This window comes from Dryobates pubescens, chromosome 3 (assembly GCF_014839835.1).
Source record: "Dryobates pubescens isolate bDryPub1 chromosome 3, bDryPub1.pri, whole genome shotgun sequence".
Classification (NCBI taxonomy): domain Eukaryota; kingdom Metazoa; phylum Chordata; class Aves; order Piciformes; family Picidae; genus Dryobates; species Dryobates pubescens.
In genome coordinates, this window is record NC_071614.1 from 41,500,881 (window position 1) to 41,515,499 (window position 14,619).

The 14,619-nt window shown below is 40.9% G+C and overlaps 2 protein-coding genes across 2 annotated transcripts; one reads left to right on the plus strand and one right to left on the minus strand.

The window, feature by feature from the left end:
- Positions 1–988: 988 nt before the first annotated feature.
- Positions 989–3,151, plus strand: RPS27A (ribosomal protein S27a). The gene is made up of 6 exons (XM_054178683.1): positions 989–1,118; positions 1,204–1,265; positions 1,706–1,760; positions 1,866–1,951; positions 2,547–2,678; positions 2,970–3,151. Exons 2-6 carry the CDS (start codon positions 1,218–1,220, stop codon positions 3,117–3,119), a joined length of 471 nt encoding a protein of 156 aa, XP_054034658.1. The 5' UTR covers positions 989–1,118; positions 1,204–1,217; the 3' UTR covers positions 3,120–3,151.
- Positions 3,152–3,508: 357 nt separating this feature from the next.
- MTIF2 (mitochondrial translational initiation factor 2) lies at positions 3,509–13,842 on the minus strand. Its single transcript, XM_009902057.2, has 13 exons — positions 13,611–13,842; positions 13,020–13,125; positions 11,665–11,836; positions 11,042–11,202; positions 10,444–10,620; positions 9,789–9,928; positions 8,721–8,845; positions 7,569–7,773; positions 5,935–6,187; positions 5,087–5,227; positions 4,618–4,782; positions 4,263–4,403; positions 3,509–3,891 (listed from the first exon to the last, which is right to left on the minus strand). Exons 1-13 carry the CDS (start codon positions 13,836–13,838, stop codon positions 3,722–3,724), a joined length of 2,184 nt encoding a protein of 727 aa, XP_009900359.2. The 5' UTR covers positions 13,839–13,842; the 3' UTR covers positions 3,509–3,721.
- Positions 13,843–14,619: the final 777 nt, after the last annotated feature.

A 14,619-nucleotide genomic window follows, 5' to 3' on the forward strand; every position in this document is an offset into this window, starting at 1 on the left:
AAAATTTTCTCATCAGTGCCCACCAAAGTAACTAAACAGGAATCAAAGGCACAATCTCAAAGACCAAACTCCTAGTCCACTATTGGTGATTGTCTAGTCTCACACTCTCCCTCATTTGTTTTGATGTTTCATTTTTAACGACCTCTTTATTTTTCTTGATCTGAGAGAGAAAATGTGAGTGTTGTCCAATTTTGGCCTAGCAAAACTAGCATTTGCAGCTAACAAAGCACTGGCGTATCTGTGGTCAGGGGGAGAGATGTCTATGATAAGCAGCTATCCAAACCCAGAAATCTTCACCGTAGTATCAACAGTATCTATGTTAGTAATTGGCTAATATGCAGAACCTCAACCTACAAGACAAAAAACAAAGTTTATGTGGCATAAGGAACTCATCTAAATGAGAAATATTTGCACACGTGGTCTTGGAGCTCAGCTCCACCTTTTCTCTCGTTGCTTCATCTATATCTTGCAGGGCCAATGCAGTGCTTAGTCTTATTCTGCCAAGGATATACTTTTTCCCCCTCTTGCTTTTTTTCAGTTCCAGCACCTGTTTGTCTAAACCAGACAGATAATTTTGGTATTGATCTTGGGGAATCTGCAGGTGGCATTTTCTGCCTCCACAGGACTGTACCAAGGGCAGGGCACCGACTTCACGCTGCGGCGCAGACTTGTGGAGACACAGCCACCTGAGAGAAACCTCACAGCTATCCCAAGACCAAAGGCGACCAAAAACCCCACCCACAGTGCGGGAAAATCTCTGCACGGACACCTACTCGGTACAACGCCGGCGCAGCCTACGCCCGCCTCTCCCTCAGCGCTGACGCGGGCAGAAGCACCCTGGCCCCTCCCCACACGACCACTGCTCGAGGCCAACCGCAGTGCACATTGGAAGCTGCAGTTCCGCTTCCTCTCCTCGCCGCGCCTGCCTACGCCTCCCATGAGACCCCACGGCCGGGACTGCAGCTCCCGACAGGCCCCAGAGCAGCCGGCGGTGGCAGGGTGAGCCGGGAGGTGTAGTCCCGCCACGCCTCCAGCCCCTCCTCCGGCGCGGGTGGAAACCCCGTGCAGGCCGGGGCCGCGCTCTTTCGGGGAGCCGCCATTCCGCGAGCAGGTCGTGGGTGAGTCTTCGCTCCGCGGCTGCATGTCTGGCCGTACCGCCTCCCTCCCCCAGCCCCATCGCATCTCACTGTTTCTCCACTTCAGGTGCCTGCCTCGCCATGCAGATCTTTGTGAAAACCCTCACGGGGAAAACCATCACCCTCGAGGTGAGTCGCCGCGCATCCCTCCCTGCCCCATCGGGGAAGAGGAGGCGGGCGGGAGCGGTCGCCTGTGAGGGTTTTGCCTGGGGAGTCGCGGACCGTGGTCCCGGAGCTGAAAAACGGCGAGGCCTCGTCGCATCCCGGTCTCGTGGGGTAGTAGGGCCCCGCTTGGTCTCCCTGTGGTTTCCGTGCTGCTCCCGGTCTGCAGGCCGCAGTGCACTTCTGCTGCACCGAAATAGGATAATGGAGAAATGCCGACCCTGCTGCTGCTCGGGGTCTTTAAGGGCCCCACTTGCTGGGCCTGCTCAGAACTGACTGCTTCACCGGCGCCGAAATGGCCGTGACTGCAGAAGTGCTGTGCTTGAAGCGCCTTGTGGTTCTTCGTGTTTTCTAGGATAATTAAAAGGCAGAGTGGATTTTCACTCTGTTGCTTTGTTTCATAATAGGTTGAGCCGTCTGATACTATAGAAAATGTAAAAGCCAAGATCCAGGATAAAGAAGGTAAGTTCAAGATACAGAGGTTTTTGTTTCTGTTTCATTGATGTATTTTGTGCACAGGTGTGATGGGCTGCAGCAGCTTACTATTTTATTGTTTGTCACCGTTAGGCATTCCTCCTGATCAGCAGCGACTGATTTTTGCTGGCAAGCAGCTAGAAGATGGACGTACCCTATCTGACTATAACATTCAAAAAGTGAGTAGGAAAAGCTGAATGGAGCGGTGTAATACTAACTAGATGGCACTGTCAGGGCTGAATGACCTTTGTGGAGGGGTCTTTGTGGAGGGTGGGTGGCACTTGTGAGTAGGGAAGTACTGATGCCAAGAGTAGCACTGAGTTGCTGCAGCCTTGCCTATAGTTTCAGGTTAGAAAAAAAAACCCCAACATTTCTAATAGCTTCCACCTACAGAGCTTCCTTTCTGTGGGCCCTGACACTGGGCATGCTGTGGTAGACTGCTTTAAGGGTCTTGTAAAAAGTCCTCCTCCTTTCTGACAGGCCAGTGAGTGCTGCTAGAAAGGAGAAGCAAGAAATAGCTGTTACACCATGAAATTGTGCAGCTGCAGTTGAAATTGAGGAACGTAGTTACAACGGGTTTTACAGTAATTGAACATGGTGGGGTTTCAAATGCAGCAGCCCACTGTTACTTAGTGTCTAGTCATTTCCAGGCTTAGTAATCCTTTTAGATTCCTTTAGAATCCTGGCAGCTGAGATACACTTTCTGTAAATAAAACTTTAAATGCTACTCTTGAGAAAGCATTTATAGAGTCTATTCCATGCATTTTTAAATAGGAATCAACTCTTCACCTTGTGCTGAGACTTCGTGGTGGTGCCAAGAAAAGGAAGAAGAAGTCTTACACTACTCCCAAGAAGAACAAGCATAAGAGAAAGAAGGTTAAGCTTGCTGTGCTTAAGTACTACAAGGTATGTAGAAGTAACTTTAGGAGAAATGTAATAGAAATTTAGCTCTTGCCAGGGGGAATGTGAAGCTAGTAAATACTCTGCATGTAGCCAGCTGTATTTATAAAGTCCCCCTTGTAAAATAGATGTGAAAGTTGACTGTAAAAATTGGACATTTCCTGAACATTGCCTCAAAAAGTCTGATGTAGTAACTATAAGAAAAAACACTTTGCCAAAGAAAAATTTACTTAATATTACCCTGGGTGCTAAAGGGTGGAGAATATGTATGAGATGTTGTCTCTTTGCCTGTCCCAGGTGGATGAGAATGGCAAGATCAGTCGTCTGCGCCGGGAGTGTCCCTCGGAGGAGTGTGGAGCTGGAGTCTTCATGGCTAGTCACTTCGACAGACACTACTGTGGCAAGTGCTGTCTGACATACTGCTTCAATAAACCAGAAGACAAGTAAATGTAGTAGAAAAATAAAAATCTGAAGTTCTATGTCGTTTAAGGATTTATTTCTCCTTCCTGCAGCACTGTAGTTACTCTCTACTGATAAGAAAAATCTGAAACTGGATGCTGACTGCCAAGTAGTATGAAATGCTTCAACTTTAGAACAAGCAGGAGCTGCTTTTGAAGAGTGGATTTGGTTAGTCAGGTCTTCAAAGTTGTAGATAAGGAAGGGGTAGCAATGGCAAAGGGAAAATAACATTAATAAACTAGTAAGTAGTTTCTTTAAACAGGAGAGAAGTAGACAATACAGTACTAATATGGAAAAACAGACTGAGAGATCCTAAGTTGTGTCTACGTGTGGGTCAATACAGACTGCATACTGAAAAGTTGTACAGCTGCACTAAGGGGAAGAAAGGGCTCAGCTGTTTGGAACCAACAGTCAACAGAAGTGGTGTAGTTGATCCCCTGTTCCAATGAAATAAGCTGGTTGCTTGACAACATTTAAAAGCAAAACACTGTTACAATCACATGCATGTGCATCTCTGAAAGCCCATTTAATATTAAAAGAGTTCAAGTCTAGCCAGGAAAAATCTACATGTCTTTTAGTGTTAACTTATTTTAAAATCCAGGATCCCAAGAAGTTGTTGGTTCAACTTCTTTCTCTTCGTAACAGATAATTTTATCTCCGATACTGAAGTCTATATGCTTGTCCAAACTCAATCCACAATCCATACCAGTTTTTATTACGGGGACATCATCTTTATGATGCTTCAGTGATGATAAAGATCCTACAAAAAGAAAGTATATCAAATAAAAGAGAGCCCTCTCACTTGGGAGCACAGAGGTGTTTTGGTTTGCACCTTGTAGCTGCAAAATGAAAGCAAGAAAAATACAGGAAGTGGGAACATTTGCAGCTATTGAAAGGCAGACACCAGTTTTCTTCAGCAGGAGAATCCTGTGATGTTCCTGCTTTCCCTAACAGAGTTGCTTAGAAGGAGGTCTGGATAACAGCACAATGGCATTTTCCAGCTTTTCTCTAGTTGCAGCAGTTCCATGTAGGACTGCCTTACAGTCAGATGTATACATTTTGCACTAACTTCAGAGGGAACAATTGGTGTCCAATTAATGCAGATGCATTGTTTATAGCAATTGTACTTACCTTTCCAAATCACATCCCCTTTACGGATTAACTTAAATTTCATTTTTTTGTCTAGCAGCCCCTTCTGTACTCTGCATCCAGCTACTGGTATTTTGTTCTTTCCTACTGTTACAGAGAAGGTATCCAGAACAGAAGCTTCCCCTAAAATTAAAAAAATGAAGCTCTAAGAAGTATAGGAAAATAACAAACTGGAAAAAACAGGAGCAAGCTACACTCTTGCACTTTCCAAACTTTAGAACAGAAGAGAAGCCCCAGAGAAATATAAAAATATTTGTTGCAACAGGAGCACTTAACCAAAGAATAAACTTAATGCCACATTGTGAAGGAAAAAAAATAACAGTCAGTGAAGACTCACCTACTGTATTCTCTACCACAGATGGGGGTAGTCTGCTATTTAGCTCATCTTTCAAGTCTTCAATAAGTTTGTAGATGATAGTGTGAAGTTTAATTTTTATTCCCTTTTTAGCAGCCATCTTTTTAATACTTTCGTTGGCTTTCACACTGAATCCAAATACAACACCTGACAAACAAAACAATCGGTAAGCAATGGTTGCAGGAGATGACTCCTTAAAACAGTAAGTGAAAGCATCTGCTGGGCCTATTCTGTCATGCTGAACTTGCTGCCCAGATAGAATTAGTGGTCAGCAAAATCAGCATTTTGACACCGTTTCCCTTCCAAGGAGAGATCATTAACTTCACCCACTATTGCACATCAACTGCTACTTGTGTCACAACAAAGGGGTCAGAGAAGCCCTCAAAGAAAGGGAATGAGACCTACTTATTTCAATAGTTTGTCATAGTTGAAAATAGATTTTTATACACACCATTAAATGCTTCAGCAAGACTGATATCATTCTCGCTGATGTCTCCCATTCCAAAATGAATCACCTCCAATTTACATTCATCATTGGCATCATAGCTATCCAGGATGTTCAGAATAGCTTCAACAGATCCATCCACATCACCTGAGGGTATAAATGAAGCACTCCTTTGTGTACATCAAACACTGACATAGAACTAAGAGCATGGCAACTCCACACTATGAAAGCCTTATACTGTACTTTATTTTCTGTAGTATGTTAAAACATATCTAACAGGCCTATTCACAAAACAATACAATAGGACCAGTGGCTCCATGTCTGCCATTACTTACAGGTCAAGTGTACAGTTTCTCAGCCACTGCTGTCCCTGCTTCTATATCACTGTGAATTTAAACCAAGTTCCTCCTGTTCTGCTTGTTACTGCTACATAATTGTTCTTGTCCTCCATATCACTGATGAAGTACTGCTGCTCATACAGCCTGTATTTTTTTTTAATAGCTGTTTTTTAGTTTAGATATACAGATAGGCACTTGTTTGGCACTTGAGTGTTCCTGGATATCACAGTACATTGGAGGTTGGAAGGGACCTCAAAAGATCGAGTCCAAAAAATAAAAGGGTAAAAGGGATGGGCTCAAATTTTCCTGTTGCTCTGGCCCTGCTGGAGGTGCACCCTGGCTTCTGGATATTTCCTGATGCCCATCCTCTTACTCAGAGGAATTCACTAATCTATTCAGTTTTTAAATGACTAAACTGATAACAGAAATGTTGCTAATAATTTAGAGCTATGCTTCAGATTGAGCATTTGGGAAGCACAAGACCAATGGTGCAGTAAGCAGAATAGAACAGCATACCTTTAACAATTATTGATAGCACATTTTTGTCCATCTCTGTTCTTTCTTTAGGTTTTAAAAACATGAGATGCTTGTTGGCCTTATACAGCACCGCCTTCCTCTGTCTCCAGGTTAGGTGGGCTAGATTCTGTTGCTGCTTCTCATATTCCCTCCTGTGTTCCTTTTGCTTTGCTTCAATAACTTCCACATCCCTTTTCATCCTCTCCTGCTGTTCAGCATAGGTTCTCCAAGACATAACTTCATGTGCCCTTTGCTAAGCAGGAAGACAGACATGTCACGTTTTAAAGCACTGTATCAGAAACCTCCACATTAACGCACTTCCATCCTTTTGTACCTTCTCTACAGGCTCACTTATTTTCTTTTACATTTAACAACCCATTTTGCTGCAAGGATAGCAGAGGACTACAAGAGTTTCCTCCATGACCAAAGGCCTATAGAAGAGAATAAATTAATGTTCATTCTTTCACCTGTTATTTGTCCAGCTCTCGCAACATCCATTTCAGGCTCTCTTTTATGCACGTTATTTTGTCAGAAACTAGTTATTCTAAAATTAAACACTGTTACTGCTAAAAACTTCATTGTTCTCCAGGTAAAGTGTGGTGGTTTTAGGCTATGCCTTTAAAATTTAGCTGCAGATTTCGAGTAGAAAAGTAGAAAAACATAAATAAATCACTATTGGGTGTAAAAAGGAAAGCAAGAGAGTACTCTAAACAAATTCACTGGATAAGTGTCTGGGATAAGAGGAGCTGTACTGTAACAATTTTCCCCAATCCTTTTCTCTTCTGATCTCTGGCTGTTTTGCTTCGCTCAGGAGAGAGAACGTGCTTCTGGTTGGCCTTGGATTAAGTCTAACCCACTGCTTTTCTCTCTCCACTCCTCACTCTCTTGGGACAGGTGGGTTTGGGGGGGGGGGGGGTCAGTGGAATGGCTTCCCTGGTCTTTTTGACCGGGGCGGGGGGTTGTGTTGTTTGCTAATTGTAAGTATCTGTATAATACTGTAAATACTGTCTATTTTGTACATGTTCATTGCATTCCATTGTAGAGTGTAGTTTTTGCTTGTAAGTAGCTTCATTGCTTCTAACTGAGTTGGTCTGGCAAGAAGTTAATGCTGGGGGGAAAACTTCAACCCACCACATAAGGTGATAGTGTGATCATACAAATGAGAAGAGAATTCTGTGCCTTCATAAACAGACCATGTTTAGAACAGACTGCACGTTACCCTAACAGAAGCCATTCACAAGTGCAGTCACTGCAAACAAGGATGAAAGAAGGCAGGATGAACATGAGAAGCAAAATCAGGAACCGAAGGTGACTCATCTTTAATTCCAGAGGCAGCCTGCTTCCTTCATGTGATTGTAAAGCAGGTTGAGCTGTGACTCATGAAGATGAGGAGAGGACAGTCTGGCAAAGGAGAGATGGGGGCAGTGGAAAATAAAGAGGCAATATGCAAATCTTTGTTCCTCTTACAGAGCACCTAGCTCAAGTCTCTTAATATCCATGCCTGGACTTTGTCTTTCATCGTATTATCTAGGGTATTTAGAATTAAAGTGAGCACTTCTTTTTGTTTGTTACGCAGCTCCTTCCCATTCACCTTACTGTGTTCTAAGTTTTCCATTAAACAGTTCTTTATGTACCTCAGATTCTACTTCAAGGATTTCATCTCCTGCTGAAGGGACTTCCTTCCAGCCCATGATTTCCACTGGGATGCCTGGAGAGGCTTCTTCTACAGCTTTGCCATTCTCGTCAAACATGAAACGCACTTTTGCCCAGGTCTTTCCTGCAACCAGGACACAGCCTTTTCTCAGAGTCCCCCTTTGGATGATGGCTGTGGTAACTGGACTAGCGAAGAGAAAAAGAGAAAAACAACAGAAAAAAATTGAACTGACTCTTCTCCCCATTTTCACTGTTAGTGTAGCTAAGTAAACACAAAACAGAATGCACTTGTGATCGATCACAGCTAGAATACCTCTGACACATTTTATTAGAGCACTAACAAAAGTTTTAATGTGACCTGCAAAAAGTCCCAAACCTGTGCTCGTTTCTGCAGATCAATACAAAACTTGGCATTTGTGAAATCAGTAACTGAATGTTCTGACACAGACTCCCTCACCAAAAAAATAACCCCCAAACCCTAGTAACTTTCTAGAATTCAGTTAATGCATGTTTAAAGAGGGCAGAATACACCTTTAGAGAAAACATGCAAAACAATGGAAGTATTTTAAAGGGTAAAATATCACGTTACACACAATTTGCCAAAACCTGTGTATGCATTATTGACTAGGTAGCATATGGAGGCTGTGAACATCCCCTCCCTAGAGGTTCAAAGCCAGGTTGGATGAGGCCTTGAGCAACCTGGTCTAATGGAAAGTGTCCCAGCCCATGGCAGGGATGTTGGAACTAGATGACCTTTAAGATCTGTTCCAACCCAAACCATTATATGATTCTATGACTATTAACCATCATACCTGCTTTTCAATGTCATCTAAAATTACATCTGTTCTAGCATGTCAAAGTCCTTCCTGGGATTACAGTATTTAATTTCAATGATATGAAGAATTTTGCCTTATCAGTTTAGCAGTTTCCCCCCCCCCATCTCTCATGCTGTAAAAGAACTTTTCAATTATTTAGTTACAAAACACTGCAAAGAAACTGTTACTGGTTTATCTAACAACTATAAAAAGTTCAATGTTAAACTTAAGTATTGAGGTACAGAGCACATAAACCTAAGTATCTCTGTATTGTTACAAACTGTTTTGTTGAAGGTGTAAAGACTGCAGATTACTTACCCTTTCCCCTTGTCTTTGCGAGACTCAATCACAGTACCTTCTACCGGACCTGTGGGATCTGCCTTCAATTCTAACATCTCTGCTAAAGCAACAGTTGCTTCTGCCAAAACCATCAAGTTTTCACCCTGTAAAAAACCATAAACATACACACAAAATAGAATAAAAGGAAGTGCTCAAATTGTAATTTACTAAAAAAAAAAACCCAAACAAACATCCAACAAGACACCTGAACAGTCAGATTGGAACCTGATGACATTTACCACCCTCTCAAGACTCCACACAACATCAAAGTGACCAACACTGTTGAACTTGTTTGATTTTCTGCTTGTTTTGTTCTTATTCTAATTACATTTTATTTTTAAGAACAGATCCAATGAACCAGCTGTCACTCTGCAGATCCAGTTCTACAGGAATTAGGACAACGTGTGCTAAGTAAGTGAATGGAGAAGCCATTTTTAAATATGCCTATTTTAAGTGTAAGGGCATGACTTGAAAAGGTCCTAAAATTGTCTGAAATCTTAGGAAATTACTTGGAACACACTGAGAAAGACAGCAATAAGGCTAAGATACTGCTCCATCAGTTTGGACAAAGCTACTTTGGCCACCCAACACAAAACTAAGTTTCAGATTTTAATTCAGTTTTTAGCTATCAATTGTTTGCAAGGATAAGATGATAAATCTTTTAGAACATTACAAAGCTATGTTCAGGAAATACTTATTTACCCTTGCTTTGATTTTTGTCTTAATGTATAGCATTATCACCAACCTTGATTTTGCACTGATTTCATACAATGAGGAAAGAGAATTATGATTAACATGACAAATATCCACCAAACTTCCACACAAGAAGAAAATGGTGTAATTGGTCAGTGAAGGCCTGAGCCTCAAAATACAACAGGAGTATGTTCCATGTAACTCAGGAGAGAGCTAGCAGCAGTGAGCTTATGATAAGGCATCGAGTACTAGGAAAATAAGCATCTTATTTTCCAGCTGCCAAACAAAAATGCAACTGTATGCACATGTAAAACATCCATGATGTTTTCTATAATTTTTCTACCAAATCTTTACCTTGAGTGCAGAAATATTTACAGCTTGAACATCACCACCAAACTCTTCACACACCACATCATGAGCCAGCAATTCCTTCTTTACTCTTTCAGGATCGGCCTCAGGTTTGTCACATTTATTAATGGCAAGGATAAGTGGAACTAAAAAGACAGCAAACTCATTACTAATCCAAACAAAATTTGCTTCTACCTGCACAACTGCAATGAAAGATTAGAGCATGTTATAGCCACTTAGAACAAATCATCTCACTTGGTGCCTATTCTCTGCCATTTGAGGCCTGAGCTACCATGAGTAAGCTGGAGGAGTTACCCTGGCAGGGAAGGGAAATATCCCACAAGGAAAAATCTTCCACATATACCCTATGAGTGCTTCTTTGGCAAATCTTAAAGCTCAGTAAAACTGTCACTATTTTAACATCTTTATGTATTACTGCAATATTCATTATGTTTTCAAACACCTTTCTTAGAAGAAGGAACAGGATATGACAGTTATTTCCCAAGGTCTCTGGATTCCAGTTCAAGGAGGTTTTTGAGAAGTAAGGTAAGAGTCTGCAAAGCACCCATTAATTAACTGCACAGTAACACGTATCTGGTATATTAAACTTTGTGTACTGGGCTTGCCACTCATTGTAGTATTTACAAGTTGAACACCGTACCTCCTGCATTTTTAGCATGCTGAATGGATTCTATAGTTTGCTGCATTACTCCATCTTCTGCTGCTACCACCAGTATGACAATGTCAGTAACATGAGTACCTCTTGCTCGCATGGCTGAAAAAGCTGCATGTCCAGGTGTATCGAGAAAAGTTATCTTTTCCCCAGAAGGCAAGCACACTGCAAACACATACATACAGTGGATTTTAAAATCTGCATTTCACAAAGCTTTATTTAACCTGTTGCAAATAAAGCACCGTTCCTTTGAGGGCTTTTTAAATAACAACAACAATGTATTTTAAGGAGACAGATAACTGCTGTCATGGTGCATTTAACGAAAGTGCTTTTAACTCCTCAGAAAAGTGTCCTGGGGTCTTTCATAATCCCAAATAGTCTAAATATAATCTTAACTGTGCAGACTGCAAAGTTTCATTCATGTAGTTATGACAGTTATCACAAGTTATTATTTCCTTTGTCACTGCTTACACATAAGTTGTTCATATTGTAACATTTTTCCCCAGTGAACTGGCAGCAAATCAGTCCATTATAGAAGATGGAGACTAAACTGTTTTATACACAAGCACATACACTTGAATCATACCAAGAAAAGCACCAATGTGCTGTGTAATGCCTCCTGCCTCCATCGATGCCACTTGAGTTTTTCGCAGACTGTCAAGTAAGGTTGTTTTTCCATGATCAACGTGGCCCAAGATAGTAACAACTGGGGGCCTTGGGGTTAGTACTGCTGGGTCTGCAGGGGGTCTGCAATAAAAACAATAATGTGCTTTGTAATATTGAAGGGTTCTATGCGTGCCCACTATGGCTATGAAGATTCATCTACCAGAACCTGGTGATGAACAAGTGAGGTTTAACTTCTCCCGACTGTGATCGCAAATCATAGGTACACCAAACAGCCCTCTTAGTACTCTGTCTTAATTGCTGCATCAATTAATACAGTATAGCAAAGAAAAAATGGCTTTTCTTCAGAAAACATCATACAAAAAGCTCCTCTAAAACAAATCAAATCAGTTTTATGGTCAAAGAAATCAAAACAGGAAAGCTGACCTTTTAAATATTATCAGATTGTGATTATACTGTGACTAGGTTGGACCTGATTATCTTAAAGATCTCTTCCAGTCTAAATGATTCTACATCACCATACCACAAAAGAAAATACAGTATATGAAAACCCAGACACAAACAGGATAAGAAGAGCCAACTTACCTTCTCACAGCATCTGTGTTCTCTCTTTCTTTTTCCTCTTTCAGTTTTGCTGATTTATACTTCATTCCTGATTTTTTAACAATTAGCTTGATATGGTCTTCATGTAAGATGGAATCTGGTTCTAGTGAATCAAGGTCAACATCTGTGTACAGGAGTGCTTCATAAATATGATCTGAAAAGACAAAGGCGTTTAAGAATTATGTCCACAAAAATATGGGACAAAAATCCACCTGCTTCATACATTTCAGATATTTTCATTAAACGTTTATATCTTGCTTATGTTTCACTCACAGCACATTTTCCCTTCAGTTAGATTGATCTAGAAGCTCCTGTTACACTACAGACTCGCACAGAACTTACTTCAGAATGGTTTACGGCCTCATTTAGATGTTACAATCTTATTTTCATTCAGATTTTCATAGCATACTGAAACTCATCTAAACTAAATAGCCAAAGAGGAAGGAGATAGGATAACTGTGTCTATTGCCTCTTTCTTCAACAGTAAAAATATAGAACATATTGCAGTAGTCAAAAATGTTACATGCCAACTGAAGTACCATTACACATGTATTTCAGAAATGTACAAACCTTTCTGCTTCTCTCCTCAATATTGAGAGGAAGTCTGCCAGAAGATGGATTAAAAGATTTTGGGGATTAGTATTATACAGGTATGGGATTATTTCAAGAACCAATAGTCACAACATGCTAATAACCCTCCTAAAACATCACTGATGACTGGTCAAGCTGAGCCACTATACAACCAGGAATGGTTCATGGGGTTAAAAGCACAAACCTGCTTCTGTAACCCAGGTGTTAGGCTAGCCACCTAAAGAGAGGACTGTTTGCATCAAGTCCTGCCTGCTCTCAGTTAATCAAGTAACTGTTAAAATGAAATATACACTGCTCCTGAATCCAAGATGCCTGATTCCAGGTGAGTATCTAAGGGTTGGGTTATGGGCTGAAGCGCTTTTGTGTCTTCTTTTTAGCCATGGGTTCTTTACACACAGGGTTTCAGGATGCAATGTTTTTTCCTTCCAAAATAATTTAGGACTTAGAAAACACACAAGTCATCAAAAGCCTACATGTACATGAATCCTTTCTGCTGGAGATAGAACAGACTCCTGGCTTCTTTGCATTAAAGTGTTTTGACTAGTAATTTTGATGGCCCAGGTTTTTTTCCTCTTTAGTCTGCCCTTGTGTCTACAAGCATTTTCTTCATCAACCTTGCTAAGGGTGTGATTAGCAGCCGCTAATGTCATTGTAGACATCTTGGCCTCTACCACTCCTGAAAGCGGCGTGACGAATTGTTAACTGTTGTGTTTCATTCAATCTCAAACAACAGACCAGGCTCTCACCTATGTCTTTACCCATAGCTTTTGCAAGCTCTGCAATAGTCATCTTCTGCCTTATCTCCACTTCACCTTTTGTCAGTGGCATCTTCTTTTTCTTCCTTTTTGTCTCCTACATGGAATTAGACACATATTTAGGAACGCACAGCGGGCATAAACTAAGAAATAATAATAACAATATTAAAAAGACAACGGTCTGAAGCCATATGATGTAAACAGATCTTTTTGACTATAGTCCTAACATATTGAGTATCTAAACACATATCATACTACACAATATTTTCTCACTTTTAATTGTTTAAAATATGGGCTGGGAATCAACAGTTTTTCCTTTTTGTTTATAATAATTTCTTCATGCCTCTGCAAGATTCATGATGCTGCTGGTTTAAGTGCCTTAGGTCACCATTTCAGAGGGAATCACAAGAGGTGACACAATAGGACATACATTAAGTACATTCTGATTATAAATTTATACTGACTTCTCTCTATTAATTAATAAAGCTTCCCCTCGCCCCCCCACAATTAAAATTTCCAAATTGATCTCTTGCACCTGGAAATTTCACATGAAACCATAAATTACTGGCCTTTGTTAATTACCTCCTTTGTAGCTAGATGTCTGCATTGTGGTAAGGCAACACTGATTAGCTTGCCACTTTGCCATAACTGTGGATACAAGAGAACAGACCACAGAACAGGACATGCAGATGACTGCACAGGCTTCCATTGTGCTCTGTAAAGTTTTTTGTGGGAAAGAGTATGCAGTTGTCGGTAAGCACCACGTAACCGGACCAGATTTTCCAACTTTAGTATCAACCTTCGATTCATTTCCTCACTGAAAACACAAACACCACATTAAAATCAGTCTCAAAGCTGAAAGATACTCATTCCTACAATAGGGACAGGAACATAAGGCACAAATGTTATATTTCAAAATAGACTTTTTAATGCTGAAAAAAATTGAGCTACCTAGTAACTGTTCTACAGTTTCCTTAAGTGCTCCACCTTTCTCCACTATCCTAATGCAGATCCAATGTTGCCACAGCTTCCAATTTTTCACCCATTTCCAATGATTTTACATATAAACCACCAAAATCCCTACTTCATGTTAACACCACGTAAGGATTCCTCATGAATTCAACACGAGGGACTCCTTGTTTGCACTCATGCTATACTAACAGTTAACCAGCTGCACCCAACTGCTCTAAGCCAGTGTAACACGTTTGCAAAATGTCTCTTACATGAGATATGCCAGCACTAAAATACTGTAGCACTAGCAATACTAGTGCTGTCACATGGACATTCTTTGAAGCTGAGCCCTGACTTAAAAATTATGCTTTCCAAGAGGCATCTTGTATGATCATCCCACATCTTGTTTTAACCATCATAACTTTGGTTTCAGTAATGTTGCTAATTGTCCTGCACAGTCTCCTCTTTCATCTTCTCTGCTTGTTCAGTTGCCTATTTTGTCACTCCGCTGATGCCATTCTCTGTACCTTCTTATTGCAATTCTTTATATAGCCAAATAGACACATTTTGAAAAAAAGGTGCAAGCAAAACAAGTCTTGGAAGGTGGAATGAAGCTGGAGGCCTTGTGTCCTCTAGTAGG